Source organism: Filicampus tigris, chromosome 22, assembly GCF_054856515.1.
Source record: "Filicampus tigris isolate MCC_2025a chromosome 22, RoL_Ftig_1.0, whole genome shotgun sequence".
NCBI classification, from domain to species: domain Eukaryota; kingdom Metazoa; phylum Chordata; class Actinopteri; order Syngnathiformes; family Syngnathidae; genus Filicampus; species Filicampus tigris.
In genome coordinates, this window is record NC_141238.1 from 6,305,991 (window position 1) to 6,328,168 (window position 22,178).

The following is a 22,178-nucleotide window of genomic DNA, read 5'->3' on the forward strand; positions in this document are numbered from 1 at the left end:
TTTAAGGCCTCAAGAATAATGCGTTATTCGAATTTTGTAAAGCGCAGCGTTAGCATCAAAAGTGAATGCTAGAAACTGCCACAATTCTTTTTTTTTTTTTTTTTTTTTTTTCCCATGAGAATTTTTTTAAAGCTTTTTTTTTTTCTTTTAATAATTGATAAAAAAAAATGGAGGAAAAAAAAAAAGCTCGTCTGGTCTTAGGAGAAATATCAGGGAATAAAGAAATATATATTTCTGTCAGTTAAAAAAAGAATATCAATATTGCATAGCAAAGTTATAGAATATCTCGTAATCATGACTTATTTAATCGGGCAAAAAAAAAAAAAATTGGCCCATTTGCTAATTAATTTTTTTTCAGGTTTTATTTTCTACTGCCGGAAATGGTCTTCCATAGAAATAAATAAATCCTGCAAAGGGAGAAAAACATCTAATAAAAAGAGAAGCTAAATTTGCAAAACATAAGCAAAAGGGGAAAAAAAATTATATAATTTTTATTTTTTTTTAATCATAAAACGGGCCGTTCTTTTTAATCTGTTTGTCCGAAGGGAGTCACCTGTTTCTCCTTTTATTGTTTTTAATCATACATTTGTGTGCATTTTCGATCGATCCCGACAATTCCAGAAAATAGGCGTTCCAACGTTCCAATTTTGCGAAGGATGACAAATTGCCCCCGTCGCTGTGACTTGGCTCCTCCCCCAGGTGCCCCCACGCCGGCCACTCCCTGCAGCCTGGCCTCGGCGGCCGCTTCTCCCGCGGCGGGGGCGGAGCTGAGCCGGCCGCACCCGCCGGCGGTGCCCGCCCCCGTGCTCGCCGAGACCAAGTGACGCCAGGTGTCGCGGGGGACCAGCTGGGAGGCCACGGCGCTGTGAGGACGCGAGGAGAGGAGGACGGCACCCTTGTCTCACCCTTCTGAACTTCTTCACGGAAGTGCCCCCCGAACCCCCCACCCCCACCGCCCCGCCCCCGCCACATCCTCCTCTTCCTCCTCCCATCCCAGCTGGTTCCTCGCCCTGCTCCGGGGAGAGCAGAGGACCTTCATTTGTAACCACGCCCCCCCCCCCCCCCCCCCTCATCTCTTCTTCACCAATCTGAGTAACTTGTCTGTCCGTTTTCGTTTGGGGGGATCGACTGGAATGTTTTCGTTTTTCTTCTATTTAAAGCTGGTATGTGTGAATTTTTCAAAAGGCCGTCAAAATTTCGCCGGAGGGTTCCTCTAAACAAAAACAAAAAAAAAAACATTATCAAGTCGATCGGTCGCCACTACCTCATGCTAATGACCAGCTTTCGAGCGGAAAAGCTTCTCCCGACATGGAGTCCGGGTGGTTTCCCACCATCCAACTGCTGGCTTTGTGTGCTTCGTATTTGCTTTGATGAATATCCGCTTGTGTCGCACAGCAAGTTTTTCATTCATAGTTTAAATGCTGCACATAGCACCTTTTTAATTTTTATTTTTTTTTGTGGGGGGGAGGGGCTTGGCTGTGCTGTGTGCGTTTGTGCTTCAAGAAGTGCTTTAAAGGAACCTTATGACTGTTGCGAGAGGAAAATATGAGTTAGTGCGAGGGCTGTGCAATGAATCGAAATTCAATTACAATTATTACACTCCACGATTCCAAAATTGGCATAATCGTATAAAATGATTATTAATTAATTATTCATATCCAGCACACTTTTTTTTTTTTACACAAGGAAATCATACTTAAATCTATACATTTGCACCTTCTTTTTTTTTAATTTTGTAACTAATTTTATAGATTTTTTTTTTTTTTTGGTCCAAAAGGTGCTTACATTATTTCAAAGAAATGTGTTTGTATTTATATTTTTTAAACATCTTCTTGTTTTGTACCAAAAAGTAAATAATCGATTATCACCCAAAATAATCGTGATTCATCATTTTTTTTTCATAATCGAGCAGCCCTAGTTAGAGCTTTTATCTATTTTGCACAGCGAGAGTCCGGAGAACCGAGGCGGCGTTAACGCCACCCGCCGACGCTTGTCAGGCGGGAGGAAGAGATTGTATTCAACGTTGTACTACTTGTGTTTGCTTTCAAAACGATTTTCCTGAATGTTGCCCTTGATTGGACGCAGACGGAAACACTCAGAAATGTACACCGGAAGGACAAAAGCTGTCGAGACGCCTCGAAAACGTAGAAAAAAAAAAAAAAAAGATGGGTGAATATTTTCTTCCTTTTCACCTCCCATCGGCTGTCCCGATACTTTTGTCCGTATCACGTGACATTGCCGGGCGTGTTTTTCGATGGCGTCGTCTCGCCTTGAGCTTGGCCAAATTTTGAAAACGGCCCGCCGCTGTTTCCTCGCCGAACTCTCTCCAAGCCATGACGCCGCCGCGCCGCGGTCGGAGCTGCACCCAGTTCAGTTGTGCTCAGGGAGAAACCGCCGCCGCGCTCGTGTGCCGGCGACCCGCCGCTTTTTCGTTTCCCTTTCCCCCCTGAAGGCAGTCATGTTGGAAAAAGTTAGACATAGACATGACCTTCACCCTGTCTACCAAGAAGCGCAGTTTGGGTCAGTTTTAGGGATGGACCGATGATCGGCCGGGCCGATTATCGTCACCGATATTTGGCTTTTCGACGAATATCGCCATCGGTCTTTTTTAAAACTCTGCTGGCCGATAATAAATCAATTTGAAACCGGGGGAATCAAAACAAAAGATATGGTCAAGTTTAATATTTTGACATTTTGATTTACTGTAGAGAACTACGCGGAGCTATTGTTTCAGTTTTCATTTATCCTTTTTAAGACATGCTGACAACCCGGGTGCTCCCTGAAGTTTGTGTTAGAATTTTGTAACAGAGGTGTATGTTGTCAAAAATTTCTTGAAATAATAATTTTTAAAAAATCAACATTATGCAAACATTGTTCAAGAAAAATGCTGAAAGACGTTGCAACAAAGTTAAGAGTACATTTTCTTGAGGTATTTTCCTTTTTACTGAAAATTAATATCGGCTCCAAATATCGGTTTACGGCCTCCTTGTCTTCTAATAATCGGTATCGGCCCTGAAAAAAAAGCATATCGGTCTATCTCTAGTCAGTTTAGTATGGAAGGTTGTTTTGTTTTTTTCCCTCGTTACCGATTTTGTCAGCGGCCTTTGTTTTGCGGCAAAAGCAGAGCAGCGCAACGTCGGCGCATATCAGATTGTCACTCGATGCTATCCCTTTATCGTGAATATGTAGCCAAAGAGCAGAGCGAGGAATATGACGTGAATTCCCACGCGAGGGGTTGGGCGGAATTCGACGAGAAAGCTATGATGCTTTGATCGATTTGTCCATGATTTGATATGATCGTCATTGTGAGTTGCCATCGTTTTATTTTGGGTTTTTTTTCGGGGTGCGTACTTATGCACACGTTATGTCAAACCACTGCATGAAGGACAACCTGTATATTCCCACAACCTTGAAACAGAACCGACTTTGTCCCGTGTACCCCCCCCCCCCCCGGTATTTCGAGCGTGTCTTTAGATGCATGTTGTCTTAGTGGACTGTCTTAACAAAGTACGTGTGTGTTTTTAATTTCTTCCAATATGAGTGTGTCTTATCCCAAAAAAACGAGCAGCAGTTTTTAGAATTTCATGTTTTTCTCAGAGGAAATTAAGCGTCACACACACATTAAAAAAAACAAAACAAAAAAAAAACGTTTATAAGGGCTTAATCTGATTATTCACGATGACCCGGTATGCTGTACATATATTGAGATGGATTGCTATGCATTTTCAAAAATTCTGTTACAGTATTTTTGGGGTCGGGAGGGGAGGGGAGGGGGCGAAAAATCCAGAAAAGTATATTAATCGGAATGTTGTACCTGAAATTCATGTCCGCTTTTTCTATATGGAAGAAATTAATTCTCAACCATTGTTGAAAAAAAAAAAAAAAATGAATGTTTAAGATGTTTGTGTACATAGGTTGTGAATATAAATGATCATTTTCAAGGTATTGACAAATGTTTTGCTGTTCTGGCTCGGGGGAGAGGATGAGCGATTGTGTGTGTGTGTGTGTGTGTGTGTGTGTGCGTGCCTCCGAGTGTTGATTGTAACTTTGGAATGTTCCGATAGAGGGGGGAAAAACAATTAAATTCCTCTTTAGAGTTTTGACATTTGACAGTGCAGTCGAATGTTTCAGTGTTCCAGTTCCACTTCAGTGTCAGTGAACATTTAATGATCTCAGGCTTACGTTTTTTTTTTTTTTTTCCGCCATTTTAAAGGAAGAAATCCAAAGCTGTGACAACTCTCAAACACACTGTTATGGAATTCAAGTGGCTATTGTTGACTGCAGTATCTGTGTTGTGTAAAAATGAACCGATTCTGGCACCTATGTCGAACCTTTTGTCACAGAATGAAGTTTCAGTTCTACAAACAAAAAGGCAATGGTTTCACAATATGAATGAACTGAAAAGAATATATACATATATTGATTAATCAAAACTCGATTTAAAATCGATTCGCCCGAATAATCGATTAGATTAATCGAAACTCGAGTTGCTTGAATTAATCTAGAAAATGCTGCATAGTAGCAATTTTAAAAAAATCGAATCGAATCAAAATCGGGAACTGAAAATCGGGGCTTGAGTGAATCGTTACATTCCTAATATATAAATATATATATAGATAAATGGTGTACTCTCTAATACAACATAATTCGATGCGTATCTCGATATATTTTGTGGAACGATTCAATTGAGTTTGATTCGAATGACTCGCATCATTTAGATCAAAACCGATTTTCCCATTCAAATCGGTTTTCGTACACCCCAAGTTTAAGCGCTGCATCACAATTAAATGTTTACAGGCCCATTTTTTTCTAAGCAATCGTTTCTTTTGAGGGGGGCTCAGTAGACTGTCCTTACTGTAATGCACTCACCATGGGGGGGGTGTTTAAAAAGTGTGTTTTGCTAAGTTTAAATACATATAGTGGGTGTTTGCCAACGGTGAACGGTTCTGGTGATTTCACCTGGCTGGTTTAGCTAATAATCGATAAAAAAAAAAAATCTCCATATATTTAACATAACCCTATTTCGGAATGGATTAGGGCCTCGGCTCTTGTTTGTAAGACTGAAACTCTTAACGCGGTGCTCGCTATGGTGACCCAGTGTCTCGCCGTCTCCCCTGCGTCGGCCGATCTGGCGCACCACCGTCAAACTCAATGGCACCCTCGCGCCGATGCTTACGATTTGTGTGTCCATGGGGCTTGTGTATCGGATGCCTTCGACAATCATGTGCACATATCAGTTACCATGACGACACCGGCTGGATTGTCTTTTGTTCTTCTTTTTCTCCTGGAATAAATCCTGAATGATCACTAAAAACATCTGTTTTCTTTCTTTGTTGGGGAGCATGTATGCATTTTCACACTTACTCCCTGTTTGATGTTGTTCTAATTGTGCTTTTATTTCCCACCAGTAGGCTTTAGGCTCCATGAGGCCAAGTTTACCACCACTATGCTGGATGGAGCGTATAAGGTATTTGGTGTGAAACAGATGTTGAGCAGACAAAAGACAGATGCTGCAAACTCTCCAGGCAATGGTTACCTTTGTTGGCTCAAGATGGAATTCTGGATTAGAAGCCTGAAAGCACACTTTCTTGCAGATTCCGCTTCCTATAACTATAAATTCTTGACTAATTCTCCGCAGTTTAGATGTTTTTGAAAAGTTGACCTGTCGGCGTGTTCATTTATTTTTCATTTTATCTTAAATTTGCCGCCTATTTAATTGAATATCTGACTTTAATTTTTTTTTAAGTAATTCTAACCTTAAACTTCCCAGTCAGAATATTTGAACACATGTTTTCTCTATCTTCTGAACCTCATCCTCAATTGTGGCTATTTACAAATGCCTGTAAATCTTCCAGATTTTTTTTTTTTTTGCCTGCAGGTTTTAAGGTCGGAAAAAAAAAAAAGAAAGAAGATCCTTTTTCCCCTCTAAGGCATTCGTGGGAAGTAGATATGCGGAGGTGATGTATTTTCCCTGCATTACATCTCCAAATGTCCTCGGATGGAGTCGGATTTTCCGTCGAGTTAAGTTAGCATGTTGCTAGCTAGCAAGCTTCCCTTCGTCATGCGTGATTATTCGATACCTGTCATTTATACAAGCTAGCTTGATAACTTTTAGCTAGTCAGGGTAATAACACTCGAATGTCTCACTCCCCACCCAGGCCGAATTAGAGGAATATTTCGACGACGTCCTGCTGCTCTTGCCCCCTCACAAACACATTCCATTCACTTGATGAACCAGACATGCACACCAGTCCTCTCCCCATGATACCCCACACATTAGAACGTCTCCTCTGACCTACAATTCCCCAAACACGCGCCCACCGCGTAATAATATAGTGCAGGGGTCCCCAACAACCGAGCCGCGGACCGGTTTGGACCGGGCCCCCCCCCCGCCGCCGCCGCTATAAATGCACTGTAATATTCTTTAAGTTTGTTTTCCGAGTGGTCCCTGAAGTGCACACGAATGTGATTGGCTCATATTACGGGTCAGTGATACGTTCTGTTGTTCTATGTGAGATGCAGTAATTGATATAGAGAAGTTTAATAAAGAAGTACAGTTGGCAGCACGTCGTGTGGCTGACTTTATTAACATAAGATAATGACATGCACAAGCTCATCTCCGTCGACGCTACGCTAAATAGACGTATTGGGCACCACTCGACCCCCCCCCCCATATGTTGAATTATGGCAACGGCAGAGGCAAAAGAAAACAGTGCTAGAGCTCAACATTTTTATACCTGTACGTACTTCACAACCACACTAATGTTGGTCCAAATGCAATTTTATAGTATAAAAACGATTCACATTCCATCTAGTTTATTCTCCACTTGACACAAGTCAAAATATGAGTGAAAACATCAGGATACTTTCCAGCCAATGAGAAGGCTGCTTAAACGGACAGAGTTCGTTCCATGTCGTGTAATAAGGGACGATGGATATAAAGAAGTAGAAAAAAAAAAAGTCTATGAGCAAAGTTGAATCATACATTTTTGGAATAAATGTCAGCAAAGTCCATTGATTGTATGTCGCAAATACAATATTTGCTCAAGTGCATCCAACATGTTTCATCGCAACTAGTAGCTTATTGCCGCTCTTTCCACTCTCAAACAATCAACCGTTTATGACTCGGCGTGGCGAAAAGGCAGTTACTGACTCAATCCTCGTTTTTTTTTTCCCAGCCAGACTGTGAAAGAGTGCCGTAAAATGAAGTGACTCCCCCATCTCACTGCCGGCCGCGCTTGTTTACACAGAGCGCAACAAGTCAACGGCATTCCAAGCGGACCCGCTCAGCCGCCTGCGGTTGGACGAAGGATGCGCGAGGAAGGCCTCGACACTGCAACGCTATCGGAAAGAGGCAAGTGCAACCGCTTTGATTCTCTTCCGGGGGAGGTCTGCTTTTGTGATTTTTGTCCCGGAAAACTTGGCTCCGACTCCAATTTTGTGTTAAAGCAATCCGGTCTACCTGCGTTTTTTTTTTTTTTCTTCCGTGGAATTGTATCTAAGTAGTCCCAACAGTTTGTTCTCTTCCGAGCGTTCAAGTTGCTGCTCCTTCTTCTTCTTCTTCCAAAATGTCAGTCATAAAATGAGTATTGTAATTCACTGCCAGCCATTTTAGAGCATTTACCAACCCCTACAGGGTATTGCGTTGAATGATTCGAAGCGCCGGCTCGGTCTCTTAGCTCTTTCGCCCAATTTGGGTTACTTTTGACCAGACTGTATACAGAAGCTGGATTTTGCCGCTAAAGACCGCCCCGCAGTCTCTTGACGCGATCCATCAGAGTTGCATTCTCTGCCGTAGGGCCGGGCTGGCGTATCGCCCCGCCGGAGGCTCTTCCTGCTTGATGGTGTTGAGGTGACGGCCGGCTTGGCGCTCGGCCGCCTCGAGCCGCGCCAGCAGGCCCCGCGCCTCCTGCTCGGCCTTGCGCGCGGCCTTGCGGGCGTTCCTCAGGGAGCGCTTGACCTTGCGGACGCGGCCCTTCAGCTGCTTGTTCCGGCGCTCGGCGGCGGACAGGCGCTCCTGCAGCTCGCGGCCGCGCTCCTCCTCGTCGAACAGCGCCGCCTGCACGGAGGAGCACAGCAAGCTGGGGGGGGGGGGGGGGGGGGGGGGGGCGAGCACAGAGCACAGAGTCAGCAGACTGCCTGCTTGTTTGTTTTCCAAACCTCCGGGTTGTGAGTGCATTTACCCAGCATGCACTTGGGGTAAATGACTCTTTCATCACGACACGCCACGAATACTACAGTACCCCTTGATGTACTTTTTACTCCAATTTGTCCTCCAGTGACAATGTTATAAAGGACAGCCATACATGGTGGACAGTCTTTCTCACAGGGTCCTAAGAAGGTTCTCTGCGGGATACCCAAAACATGCACACGCATGCAGCATCTGTCAAAACATCCGTGTATTACCTGCCAGCTGTTAAAGCATCATCTGTATAAACACTGTTTAAGGCACGCGTGCATTGTAAAAGTACAACATTCAATTTCAAGGATGAGCGTTGAAATTTGATGGTGGTGAAATTTGAGAAAAAAGAAGAAAAAAAAGGGACATTTTAAAAGACTAGTCATTAAATCTACATTGATAGAATCTTAATTAGGGCTGTCAAAATGAAAGCATTAACTATGGAGATTAATATAAATTTCATTAAAAAAAATTAACTCAGTTAACTCAGTTTTATTTACTTCCTGTAGGAGTAGCTACTCACTATGCAGCCAAATTTAGAGGAGAGTCACTGTTGCAAAGACGGACATTTACGTAGTTTTACTTTAAAAAAGTTGCTTGACGGCCCATTGGAGAAATCAAAAAGAATTTGCACACTTTGCACAGCCAAATTCAAATACCATATTAGTTGTACGTTTTTGGTGTATCGTTCAACCGTTGTATTTTACAGGAAAAGAATCGTATTCAAGTATCAAAGAAAGCTATTAGAATAGTCTTTGAATTGAAATATTCTTTTTTTTTCCACATTAATTCCAAGATTTTACTCAAGTAAATAATGGTTCCAAGCTTCGTAAAAAAATGTAGTTGAAAAATACGATTAATTATAGAAAATGTTGCGATTAATTCGTTTTAAAAAATGTAATCGTTTGACAGCACTACTTTTAATATTATTGCTTGAAGTAGCAGGATCGAAACATTAAAGACAGATAAATACTAGAAACATCTTGATAAAAATTCCTCGTCTACCTTTTGGGGATTGACTACTTTCAAGCCTCTGAAAGTCCACATAAAATATTTACGAGAGCCGCAAAACATTTTTTTCGAGCTTGAGCATTCCCCGCTAATCAGTGCACGTTAAATGTGCTGATGAAGGACTTTGTTACAAACTGGCCCCGACTTCTCCGTTATTGCATTCTACCGCATAACAAATGATATGCCTTTAAGGGATTGGGGGGGGGGGGGGGGGGGATAGTGGCTTATCTTTCAGTAGGAGGATTACATGGTATCCTCAAACAAAAGCTTAATGAAGGGTTTTGAAAGTAGAGGAAGTCTCTTGTGTGTCCTTCAGGGGGTGTCTGGTTCCCACGAGGGTGGAACAACAACATCCCCCGCGCTCAACTTTAGGGGCTCAATGTCTTGAACGCTTCAAACGTCGACAGGAGGAGGAAAAAGCGTTCCGCCTTTTCTAAACTGTACGAAAATTGTCTTTAAAAAGAAAAAGGGTCTTCATAAATTCCCGAACACCTGTTTGGCAACCTGCCTCGCCCTGACTGTCACGACCCCCCCCCCCCCCCCCCCCAAAGACTTGTCCTCCCCACGAGCCTGGAGGTCAAAGGTCAAAGCCACACAAGAGCAGAGATGCGCCTTTGCTTTGTTCTCAGAACCGGAGCTGCTGAGTGACCTCATGCGTGTCACAGATGACCATCTCTGCTATTTGACCTTTGACCTCCCCCCGCCCGCCAATCGGTCCCTTGCTTTAATCCTCACCGGCTGACATGTGAGCGCGTGCGGCCAATCACGTGCTGGCTGCATAGAAGTCATTCAATCATTGCTTGTGTTGAGAACCGCTTTTGACGAAAAGTTGCGCTAACCTGTTAGCGACAGTATGCTAGCTTGCTTTCCGGCTAAAAACAAGCCCTTAGCTTCCTTATTCCCCTGTGCAATTTGTACCCACACCCCTGAACGTAACGCCTTACCCTGCTGTCTTCCACAGTGTCCCACTCGGGGCTGAAAGTGTGGAAGGGCTGGCTCCCTTGGGTGCAGTTGGAGAACTGGAAGAGGCTGGAGAAGGTGCGGCGGTTCTCGGCCGTGTCGGGGAAGATGGCGTCCTGGAAGTTGACGCCGTGGGGCAGGATGTTGTAGTTCTCGTCCATCCTGGTGGAGAAATTGCGAACGTTCGGAGAGGATGTCACGCGTCCCGTGGGATACATTTACGACTTTTCTTTCCATTCGCTTACTCTCTTAAGCGGTCGACGCAAACATTTTTTTTTTTTTCAAGAATGTGTTCTATGCAAGGCCACTAGTTGAAACAGGGCATTCTGATAAATCTTGCGTTTGTGGAATAAGTGTTAATCCGCTCGTTTTTATTCATCTCTGGGGGCGGCCATTTTGTCTGCTGTCGACTGAAAATGACATCACAACTGCTCACAACGACCAATCACGGCTCAGATTCAGAAAACAGGTCAGCCGTGATTGGTCGTTGTGAGCAGCTGTGATGTCATTTTCAGTCGACTGAAGACAAAATGGCCGCCCCCAGAGATGGCTAGAAACAAGTGCATTTTGCTACTTAATTTCTATTCCACAAACGCAAAATTAATCAGAAATTTCAACGAGTGGGCCTGCTGGGAACATATTCTTGGAAAAAAAAGTTTTGTTTGACTTCCCCTTTAATTAAAGTTGAATACCCAACACCATTTGTTCTTAAATTGGGAGTTCTCGATATAGTACATAGAAACCAAATCACCTATATGCTCTTGCACGCCATGTTGTCAGTGGAAGCAGTTCACATCATCAACAAGCGACAATGGAAAAAATATTGAATGTATTGAAGATTTTTCATTTTTCTGCACTCTAAACACTACTAACGCACGTCGTTGAAGCCTACCTGAGGAAAAAGAAATAGGAGTAGTTTTCCATCACCGTGTGAGACTGACACGAGAGGTAACCCAGGCCGGTGAAATTAAGTCGAGACCCTGCCGGGACCTCCAGCATGCTCCCCCAGGCTTGATCGCACAGCAGCTCCACCTCGGCCGAGTACAGCAGCCCTTCCTCCGCGCCCTCGTAGCCGTAACCGAATCCGACGGGCAGCGAGTTGTACAGGCTGTCCGCCCCACCGCCCAGCGGCTCCCGGTGGATTGCCAGAACCCGCGCGTACACGATGATCTCGGCCAGCTCCGCGCGGCATCCCTCGCTCAGTGGCCGCCACTCGGACGGCAGCCGGCAGCCGTGCGTCAAAGCGTACCAATGCGTCAAAACGCTCAGCAGCGCAAGGAGAAAAACAGTGAAAGTCATCACGACCCCTGGACTGATGTTCCACTTGCAAATGCAATTGCAGTTTGAGTTACAATTTGACGTCAATGACTACCAAAAGTCGCGATTTTACATTTCTAAGATCCATAAATAGGAGGAGTTGGATTTCAAGCAATGAACCTGCTCCTTTAGTGCAAAACTTTGGCAGTCAATTTCAAAGTGTCCACCTCGCACGCCTCCTTGCTTTAAGACAAGCGCCGCTGCTGCATTCAAGGACTCGTGGAAAAATGGGTTAAGTGACTTATTGTTGCGTTCAATGACAACTAGCATAAATACCTCTCAACTTGTCGATGCAGGGTTCCATATTGATTATATATACTTTTTTTTAAATTGAGCTATACAGAATGATCCAAAAGTATGAAGCTCGGCACTTAAAAGAAAAAAAATATTGCGTGTTTCCAGAACACATAATGCTAAACTCATTCCCACCCGTATTTTACTATATTAAATACAATTAAGACCAACTTCTATATTAATTAAACTCGTATTTGTTTTATGATGTGACTTTGTCACTATGGCAAAATCGACCGTCAAGGCCGGGCCTGTTGATTAGCGGCTGTGACACAAGCAAAGTTGGAATAGCAAAGGGAGAAGTCTGTGAACATTTCAGATGAAAGAGCAAATAAATATTTTAAACTGTCTTCAACGTTGTCTCAAGTCTGTGGGCCCGGGGAACGTTGTAGAAGCGACTTGAGCGCATCAGCAGACTAGACGGCATTACAGTATTTGTCTGCTTTACAACACTGCCATTTAGTGGATTTTAAACGGAACATCAATGTGATTGAATAAAAGCTGTCATTTCGATGCGTTTTTAGGAAACTTGAAACGATATACAGTGGAATCAACCAAAACTCCAAATGTTTAAGAAGTTGTACGTGGGCCTGTTTGAATATTTTATCTTGGGTATCACGTACAGAATCACTAGACATATCCATAGCTGGTTTACATGGGATACAAGGAGCTCTCGTTTTACGACGGTGTTCCGTTTCAACGACAGCAACGTTACTAGAATTTGAGCGTTTGAGCACTAACGCAGTATTATAGCCATGACAGCGGTAAATATGCTACATATTGGCGAGAATTAGTTCATAGCGCGACGTTGGGAATCGTCGTAAACCGAGGACCCACTATCGTAGATGCAGCTGACATCCTCTTTTTGACGTCACTTCAAGGAAATGGATTTCCACCAGCTGCGCGTAGTTTTGACAGGAAAACTAGACAAAGCCGCCTTCAGAATAAAAGACATCAGTGTTCTCGCGGCCCCAAAGAACGACGGTCGTTGACTTGTTTTGTCTTGTTTTGAAGTCCCAAACCAGAAGTTGATTGCTTTCAAGCGTTGGACTTGAAGTCAACCCGAAGCAGGAGGAGACATTGCAACGTTCAACAACAATCCAACTCTTCGCTTAAACGCAAGTGTTGTTCGCTTGTGTTCGAAAAGAACGTCCAAATTTGCTTTCCGGATCCCACTGGAGGTCAGTTTGAAACTCATTTAATGTTTAGCCGTATTGCAGTTCGGCCGAAATGTGTTAAATTGACTGGTAAATTCCATTTAAAATCGGAGTTGGTTCGTCGAAATAGAAACAGAACGTAGATAGATTGTAATACTTGGCTCGTCTAAAAGGGAAACTCACTCTTCCAGTAGTGTCTCCTGGACCTCTGTGGAAACTACTGTTGCCCCCACAACAAAAACAAGACAACACATTGGGTAGAGAACCAGAAGCGTTTACTGGTGAAAACTTAATAACAAAACTAAAGCTACATTTAAAATCTAAACAGTCAAAAAGAAACCTGTGTATGTTTTCACGGGGATCCCCTTATCAAAGCAACAATTGAGCCGATGTGTTTTGTGGACCTCCAGGTCCTGACTAAGTTGTCATGTGACCTGCTGATCAGAAGGCTTGTTTCCTTGTTGCTGGAGCATGAGCGAGTCCTGAGTCACTTTCACTTTGTCAATACTTTGTCACTGAGATAAGTTAGTGAACCTCAGTGGGAAATGCAAAACCTCAAAATATTAGACACAATGATACCGCGTCACACCAGTATAAGCATTACATTTATGACCGTGTCAATTGAAACTCGGCTTGCAAAATTACGGGGCTGTTCAAAATTACGCTTGCGAGTCAACTGGCTTTCCACCTTTTGCAACTCTAAAACAGTGTTATTAATTATATAATGAATAGTGCTGTCGCGCGATTACATTTTTAAAACGAATTAATTGCGAAATTTTTCATAATTGATCGCGATTAATCGCATTTTTCAACTACAATTTTTCACGAAGCTTGGAACCAATATTTACTTGAGTAAAATCTTGGAATTAATGTGGAAAAAAAACTAAAAGTGTATTTTGATTCAAATACTGTTCTAATAGCTGTCTTTGATCCTTGAATACGATTATTTTCCTGTAAAATACGACAGATGAACGATACACCAAAGACGTACAACTAATATGGTATTTGAATTTGGCTGTGCAAAGTGTGCAAATTATTTTGGATTTCTCCATTGAGCCGTCAAGCAACTTTTTCTAAGTAAAACTACGTAAAAGTCCGTCTTTGCGACAGTGAGCAGAGGTCAGCTCCTACAGGAAGTAAATAAAACTGAGTTAACTGAGTTTTTTTTTTTTTTTTTGGTGCGTTATGAAATTGAAATTAATCTCCATAGTTAATGCTTTCATTTTGACAGCCCTAATAAAGAACAACATTTCATCTTGTATTTCTTGTCTCAGCATCATGGCTTCCGGAGGCCCCATAATGAACGGGGACGTCTCTCGCTCACCCAGTTTGGTGGGAACGCCGGAGGAGGCGTTGCTCCAGATGAACGTTCTCATCCAGGAAAACTGTCACTTGAAAGGTGAGAGAGGCTTGTGCGCTTGTTCCCTTTATTAATTGTTGTGTAACCGTCCACTTCACCTGCTCCCTCCCCCAGAGGCTCTGCACCGGACCAACCTGATGATGAAAGAGCGTTTCGAGGAGCTGTCCATGTGGCGCGCCAATCAGCTGGAGGAGCGGGTCTTCCTGGAGAAGAAGCTTCGGGAGGCCCGGATTCAGATGGAGGCTCTGGTTGTTGAAAACGAGAAGATGAACATGAAACTGGCAGAGTCAGACGCCGCTTCGGATGTCTCACAAGTGAGTGGGCGTGTTATACAGGGACACGCGGATCGTAATTCGAACGAGGAGCATTCAACATGGCGTTTGCAGGTAGCAGTTTCCGGTCACAGCGGCGAGGTGGACGCCTTGCGCGCTCAGGTCAGCCGACTGCAGGCGGAGAAAAACGACCTGGTGGCTCTGAACTCTGAGCTGCAGCTGAAGATGGAGCGGAACTCCTGCGAGGACTCTTTCATCGAGGTCATCGCAGTGTTGGTGAGCAGAAGAAACGTTTCATATTACAGGCGTCGTCCATATTGCGGGCTCTCAACATTGATGACCAGCCACAATTTTCAATATTTGTGGTTAGAAGTCAGTGGAAATTTTGAATTTGAAATTATTTACATGTCTTAAAAAATGGCACCTTGTTGTCAAAGAAATAATATGACTGAATGTGTTAAAATCAGTGCTGGCAAGCGATTAAATTTTTTAAATTAATTCATCGCAATATTTTCCATCATTGATCGCAATTAATTGTATTTTTCAACTACTGCTTGAGTAAAATCTTGGAATTAATGTGGGGAAAAAAATAAAAGAATATTTTGATTCAAATACTGTTCTAATAGCTTTCGTTGATCCTTGAATACGATTTATTTTCCTGTAAAATACAAAAGATAAACCAATGACGTACAACCAATGTGGTATTTGAATTTGGCTTTGCAAAATGTGCAAATTATTTTGGATTTCTCCAATGAGCCTTCGAGCAACGTTTTAAAGTAAAACTACATAAAAATCCGTCTGGATGCACAGTGAGCCGAGGTCAGCTGCTACAGGAAGTGAATAAAACTGAGTTAACTGAGTTAATTATTTTTTTTTTAACCTAAATTAATCTCCATAGTTCATGCTTTAATTGAACTTTTAACTTAAAATACTGTGATATAACGTTTGTTGGTAAGAGCTCTTAGATTTGATCAAAGTACACTTTTGAAAAAGGTCTTAGATTTGATCAAAGTACACTTTTGAAAAAGGTCTTCAAACATGTATAGGCCTCGAATCGGCGTTCGGGTTTTCATATCCTAACCTGCAAGTTTTAGTGGAGTTTTCAACCGCGTCTTTTCAGGACGAAGGCGCCGTCAGCAGCAAAGGTCCCGACGCGAGCATGATGGCGTCCCGCCTGGACAGCGAGGAGGTGACCGTCAGCCACCTGCTGCAGTCCCTCAGGAACGAGACCCAGCGAGCCGAGCGGCTGCAGGCCGAGCTGCAGTCCACCGTTGACGTGTAAAGTGCACATATTGAGGAAAAAAAAAAAAAGTCGAAATATCGAAAATATGTCATATTACAATTTTTTTTTTTTTTTTTACAATTTTGAATTGACATCATGTGACAAATTTTCTTTGCACTCTTGACAGGATAAGAATGATGGAGAGAAATCGGAGCCACCATGTTACCGTAACGACACAGACCAACGTGACAGAAGAGCCCCAAAACGATTCGGAGAAGGGTCAGGTATTTACTGCACGCGTTTTTTTTTTTTGTCGGGCTGTCAGCGAGTAAATTCACACGCTCGGAAAAAGTGAGGCGAGCTCATGCGATAACGTCCTGTCAAATGCGGACCTTCAAAATAAAAGCACACCGTGTCATTTTTGCCACACTTTCAGTCGCACACAAACAATTCTGTGCTTGTTTATTGCGTGTTGAAACTGTTATTAAACTGCGTGCTTTTATTTTGAAAGTTTGACTTTTGCCAGGATGTTACATGATGACATAGAAGAGTTTTTTTTTTTGTGGTTGCTGTCTCCAAAGCTATATACAAGAGATAGACCTATATGTTTTTTTTCAGGACTGATACATTATCAGATTTGCATAATGTAGATTTTTTTTTTTTTTTACTACTTAAATTACTATAAATTTTTGACAATACACATCTTTGTTACCAAATTCTAACAAAAAGTTCAGGAAGCACCCGAGGTCGTCAGCATGTCTTAAAAAGTAAAAAAAAAAGAGCTCCATATAGTTTTCGACAATAAATGAAGTTCTCCAAAATTTCAAAATGACAGAAAATTAAACTTTCACATATCTTTGTTTTGACTCCAACACAGTTTTAAATTGATTCATTATCGGCCATCAGATGTTTTAAAAAGGCCGATATTCTGCATGTTGACGAATATCGGCGCCAATAATCGGCCCGGCCCTACTATGTACAGAAATAATGACAACGTCGTCGAAATGTACTTAGTGTAAACAATTTTCTTTTTTTTTTTTTTAGTTATGGTTTGAAAAGACCAGCAAAAAGTGAGCACAGCTGAAAAAGCTTCTCGGAACTCTTTACGTAATGTTTTGTCTTGCGTTCCAGGTGGCATCCGAGTTGATCAAATCGCAGATGATGTCGCTATTCAAAGAGCTGCAGCGGGCCCAGAGCAAGCTGGATGAAGCAGAAGGCATGAAGAAGAACCTGCAGGACCGGTTTGGAAACCAAACACTTTAGAACGTACGCTCCGATTTTTATGGCACGGCGCGTCAAGGCCCGCGACTTTGCTTCCCCGCAGGTGCCGCGAGATGGAGAACGACGCGGCCGCTCTGAAGGCCCAGCTGGCGGACACGCGGGCGGTCAAAACGGAGAACGATCAGCTCAAGCTGCAGCTGGAGAGCATGCAGGCGCAGGGTTTAATCGTGCAGAGGAAGGTTGAGGAGGAGAGGTCCGCGCGCGCATGTTTTCCAATCGACACTTGAGGTACGCGGCATCAAATCAGAGGGCTTGACATGCTGGCTTCATCTCAGGATCAACCTGGCCCAGCTGAAGGACGCCTACACGAAATTGTTTGAAGACTACAATGAGCTCCAGGAAGAGAGAAAGAGGAGAGAGGTAACGTGTGTATGTGAAGAAACGTTTTTCACTGGTAGATGAACTCATCCAACTCGATTTTCGATGAATCAAATCGAATGAATCGAGGCGAACCGATTTTTAACTCGATTTTCCATTAATCGTTACGTCCCTAATATGGACATAAAAACATGCGGTATGAGTTCAACACAACACCTTGCCGTAGTTGTAGTCAATAGCTAATTTCAATTTGCGGAAAGAAAAGCGATTTTATTCCATTCTTCAAGCCCCGATAGGAAACGGAATGTTTTCAAACGACACGACGGGTTAGTAATCGGTGAAATCACTGCGGTGCCGCAGGGTGAGCTGGTGGGCAGGGAGGTGGTGGACGATCTTCAAGGGCAGCTGAGCGCCGCCGAGGTGGCCCTGGCGACCAAGCAGGAGCACATCGACAGCTTGAAGCAGGAGATTTTCAATAAGGAGAAGGAGCTGGAGACCATCTCTGTCTTGGAGGCACAGGTGGGCACAGTTTTTATGTCGGTATCTAGATTAGTCAGAGTCCTGTAGTGTAGTAGTCGTTGCATTAAGATAGCAGTTTTTTTTTTCTCCTAAATTTAGTTCCTTTAAATTTAGTTATTCTTTTTATGTTTTTAATTCATGTAGCTCATTGAGCTTTAGCAATATTAGTCGAATTCAAATAATTACAGAGAGTGTTTTTAAAAGCAATTGGTTACTTGTCATTCAAATCTGCATTAATTATTCATTATTAAAATGAATAGTTTTACATGAAATACAAAACTATTGGTAGCTTTTTTTTTTTTTTTTCTCAAATGTTTTACAAAATAATTGCCTGAATTGTAATGAAATAAAAAAAAGAGCATAGATTTTGCAGTTTGATATTTTATTTTTAATATTACAATATCAAAGGGATGCTTATTGACTTGATTATTGTTATAATTATTTAAATTGTGAATGATGAAATTAAGTCCTTGTGAAATACTATTTTATTAATAAAATTAACATTTTAAATATACACAAAAATGTTTGTGGAATAGTGTAGTATTTTAATATTTTATTACATTGACATTTTTGAATAATAAATAAAAAAAAATTTCACATATTTGACTAAATAATTGCTATTTTGAAATAATTACCTAAATTGTAATGAAATAAAAAAATGAGCATGGATTTTGCAATTTGCTATTTTATTTTTATTACTACAATATAAAAGGGATGATTATTGACTTGATTATTGTTATAATTATTTAAATTATGAATGGTGAGATGAAGTCCTTATGAAATACTATTAATAACATTAACTTTTAAATATACACAAAAATGTTTGTGGAATAGTGTAGTAATCTAATATTTTATTACATTGACATTTTTGAAGAATAAATAATCGATTTTTTTACTAATAAAATGAGCGTTTTTGCATAAAAGCCCAAATCAAATAAAAATATGAGCAAAATATTTGCCTAGCAAATTAGAATTAAATGATAAATAATGCAATAAAAGAAATTTGAATGATTTTAACGAAGTATTTATTTATTTATGTATTTATTTTGCTCTAAAGTGTCATCCTGAGCACTGAAATGGATTTGATGCACTGCATTTGCTTTGTCGCATTTGCCCCTCCCCGCAGGCCGAGGTCTACTGCTCTGATTTCTACGCAGAGCGGGCGGCGAGGGAGAAACTGCACGAGGAGAGGGAGCGTCTGGCTGTCCAACTGGAGTACGTGAAGAAGCAGAACAACCATCTGCAGGAGGAGATGAGCCGGTATGCCAAAAGATTGAAAAAAAACCCCAAAAAAAAACCAACAGAACTGAGTTTACCACCTGTGTCCCATTTGCCCAAATAATAATTCCTTGCAATGCGGTAACGTTAAATCTTAATTTCCCATGTGTGTCCACAGGCAGAAATTAGGCAACATGCAAAGGAGACATGTTGCAAATCCAAACACACAAGGGCCAGCTTTAGTTTCAAGAGGTATGTTTGGTTTTGGGGGCGGGGCTATTCATTTTTATTTTTCATTTTTTTGTTTTTCTGTCTCGCAGGCACCGACTGGCAGCATCAGGCCAGCATTCCCGAACACGTGTGTCCAAAGTGCAACGAAATCCTGCCCGATCTGGACTCCCTGCAGATCCACATCATGGACTGCATCAACTAGCCCCCTCGTCATTCGCTAGTAGTATTAGCCGTATTCGCACTTTAACCTCAGTCTTCCTCTGGTTGGGCCTACTAGGGACAGATCGATTACCGGCGCCGATATTCAGTATTTTGATGAATATCGGTATTGGCCGTTTTTTTAAAAATCTGATGACCGCTAAGAAAAATCATTTTAAAACTGTTAACTTCAAGGAAGTATTGATTTGATTTTTTTATGAGAGATTCTGCTGACCTTGGGAACACTATGCACCTTTTTTTTTGGTAATCAATACAATAGCTTTTTTTGTTTGAATTTTACAACAAATATTGCCACACTGGATAACATTCATAAACATAAAAAAAAAGAAAAAAGAAAATCGTTCAATAAACATGCGATTAAACCAAGTTCAGAGTTTTATTTTGACGCCAATATTTTCCTTTTTAGTGAAAATGAATATCGGCTCCAAATATCGGTTATCGGCCCCCCCTTGACTACTACTAATCGGTCTATCTCTGGTACCTAAAAAGAGTCGAGAGTTAACTTTTCACGTTTTGTCATTTTGCAGTTTGATTTTGTGAGTCAAGACGAGCCGAGGAATATCCCAAGTAAAGAGAATTCAAACGTTTAAAAGTGTCACTGAGCTTTTCTACGATCTGGGATTTTTTTTTTTTTCCCTTCTAGGAAACGTGTCAATATATTCTATTTCGAGCAGATGTATTCCACTTTATCCGGCACAGTACTCCTGCAAAAATAGAAGCTGTTCCGTTAATTTGAAATAAAGAAATGTAATCAGTCCGCTTTGTCTGTGCATTTTCAAAATGATTTAATCTTGTCCAGCAATTTGCTAGGTCCCCAAAAAACATAAAAAATAAATACAAATTCTGGGCTTGTGAATGTTTACGTCAACATAGAGAGACCATCTGTCAGGAGGAAAAAAAAAATGAAAAAATCAAGTCATAACAGAAAGATATTTTGTTTTTAGTCTTGCAGAGTAAAGTAGGCGTGCAAACTGTCCACTTTCGCCATCTTTGCCGGCGACAAAGCGCCTCCCTCGTGCCTCCGCTCGGAGTTAGCAACAAACTTCTCGTGGAGGTCCTTGATGGCAGCCTTGAGCTCCGCCAGCGCCGCGGCGTCGGCGCAATCGTTGGATGACGCCCACGTGGCGTTGAGTTCCTCGTGTAGCTCCGCCCTCGCTTTCCACACCGCTTCATCCGCGTACGTTGTCACCTGTATAAAAAAAAAAAAAAAAAAGGACAAATGAATCGATTCGGGGCGCACAAAAAGCCGGTCGTTCCCTTACTTGCTGTGATTGATGAGAGTCTTCCGGGAGGATGTGTGACGCGTCGAGTAAAAGGAGGGCGGTGGTGATGTCATCGCTTTTGGGCTCGTTGGCGGCTTGCCGCTTCACTTTGGCTTTATAGACGTGATTGGCTATGTCCTTAAGCGTGGGATAATACGCCCGGTGCTGCTCATCCGGCGCCATGACGTCAGACATTTTGGTTTGGACGTTGTGCTTGAGGAGCGCCTGCACGTCCCTGGCGGTCGTGACGCCCTCGCCGACGAGCTGCTCGATCCACTGGATGATCTGCGGGTGCAGCGGCTGGGCTTCGCTTTGGCCGCACGACGAATGCTCCGTGTGTGCTCGCCGGAGAGGGAAACTGATATAAAAGCGGCTCTCCATCATCACTTCCTTCCCTGCCTCCAAGTCCTGCAGCAGCCTCTCTTTGGCTCTGGTCTGCCAAATGGTCACGCTCCTCTTTGCCGTCACGACGTACTCGGGCAACCTGCAGATGTGCCAAACTGAGATTTTGGCTTGGCATCCCTTCTTTTTGGTGACTCCGGTTGAAAGTCTCTTTTTGGGCGTTTTCTCTAGTTCGCAGGATGCCGTGTTTCCGTTATTGCTTCTCATATTCTCATCCAAGCGCGCGGTTTCGATATCGCTCTTTCTTCTATGCTCCCTTTTAGGTCCATACTGGCACTCCAGCGTCTTCATGCCGCCATAGGTGAAGGGAACTCCATCATCGCTGATGCGTGGGCTGATGGTCCTGCAGAACACGAAAGAGCGAGTGCAGAACTTCTTATTCTTGCATTTGAGCGGATCCACCTGCAGGGAGGAGGAGCGGCGGGTGCAGAACGTTGTTTTAGTAGCTCTTCTGTACAGTTCCAGGACATCGTCTACGCTTGACTCAGTGGTCACAAAGCCATGGATGTAGTCCCCATCTTTGCTGTAGTCCTGAAGGAAATCCTGCCACTTGACGACACTGAGAACCGGGTCGTCGCCGCATTCCTCCATCCTTTTTGAGTCAAATGCAGACAGTATTGCAGTTTTCACGTTAATTCTCAAGCTTTTCTCCCCATTTTCATCCAGTTATTGACTTTACTACATGCCCCTCAAACTCATTTTGGTGAAAATGGAGATGCAGGTAACCGTTTCCGATGAAAATACGTGTGTTCGTCCTATACATGCATACAGTTATTCTACGTTTCTCTTCTTAAACTGCATTCAGTTAATTCTTACCCGTTGTGCTCATGAGCCCAAAACTTGAAGCTTTTTCCAGTCTTCAGGTCCTCTGGAAGGCACGCCTACTTTGGTGTCGGAAAATTTGCCGTGCGGTAAAAGAAAAAATGTTGCCGGTATAAGATGCTGCCCCCCCACTCCCA

At 42.6% G+C, this 22,178-nt stretch overlaps 4 protein-coding genes across 7 annotated transcripts in view; 2 read left to right on the top strand and 2 right to left on the bottom strand.

Annotated features, from left to right (window-relative positions):
* Window positions 1–10,549, top strand: part of camk1da (calcium/calmodulin-dependent protein kinase 1Da) — a 31,334-nt gene extending 20,785 nt beyond the window's left edge. For 2 of the 4 annotated variants that reach the window (XR_015084610.1, XR_015084609.1), the window contains exons 11-13: window positions 5,409–5,957; window positions 7,183–7,354; window positions 10,152–10,549. Coding sequence is in view for 2 of the 4 variants with exons in the window: in XM_086021754.1 (XP_085877880.1) it covers window positions 700–824 (125 nt within the window). In the remaining 2 variants the exon portion in view is untranslated. Of the gene's footprint in view, window positions 1–699; window positions 5,315–5,408; window positions 5,958–7,182; window positions 7,355–10,151 lie in introns of those variants that run through there. The other 2 variants (XM_086021754.1, XM_086021753.1) reach the window with 1 other exon arrangement.
* On the bottom strand, window positions 6,666–12,694 carry ccdc3a (coiled-coil domain containing 3a). The gene is made up of 3 exons (XM_086021765.1): window positions 11,043–12,694; window positions 10,115–10,312; window positions 6,666–8,081 (listed from the first exon to the last, which is right to left on the bottom strand). The coding sequence occupies exons 1-3, from the start codon at window positions 11,447–11,449 to the stop codon at window positions 7,775–7,777; spliced, it is 912 nt and encodes a 303-aa protein (XP_085877891.1). The 5' UTR covers window positions 11,450–12,694; the 3' UTR covers window positions 6,666–7,774.
* Window positions 10,694–19,921, top strand: optn (optineurin). The gene is made up of 13 exons (XM_086021752.1): window positions 10,694–12,939; window positions 14,190–14,314; window positions 14,390–14,589; window positions 14,662–14,823; window positions 15,668–15,825; window positions 15,957–16,053; window positions 16,901–17,010; window positions 17,094–17,243; window positions 17,326–17,410; window positions 17,729–17,887; window positions 19,014–19,147; window positions 19,284–19,357; window positions 19,426–19,921. Exons 2-13 carry the CDS (start codon window positions 14,194–14,196, stop codon window positions 19,536–19,538), a joined length of 1,563 nt encoding a protein of 520 aa, XP_085877878.1. The 5' UTR covers window positions 10,694–12,939; window positions 14,190–14,193; the 3' UTR covers window positions 19,539–19,921.
* A 558-nt stretch (window positions 19,922–20,479) lies between these two features.
* Window positions 20,480–22,141, bottom strand: LOC147126697 (calcium-responsive transcription factor-like). Its single transcript, XM_086021755.1, has 3 exons — window positions 22,036–22,141; window positions 20,818–21,811; window positions 20,480–20,744 (listed from the first exon to the last, which is right to left on the bottom strand). The coding sequence occupies exons 2-3, from the start codon at window positions 21,808–21,810 to the stop codon at window positions 20,496–20,498; spliced, it is 1,242 nt and encodes a 413-aa protein (XP_085877881.1). The 5' UTR covers window position 21,811; window positions 22,036–22,141; the 3' UTR covers window positions 20,480–20,495.
* Window positions 22,142–22,178: the final 37 nt, after the last annotated feature.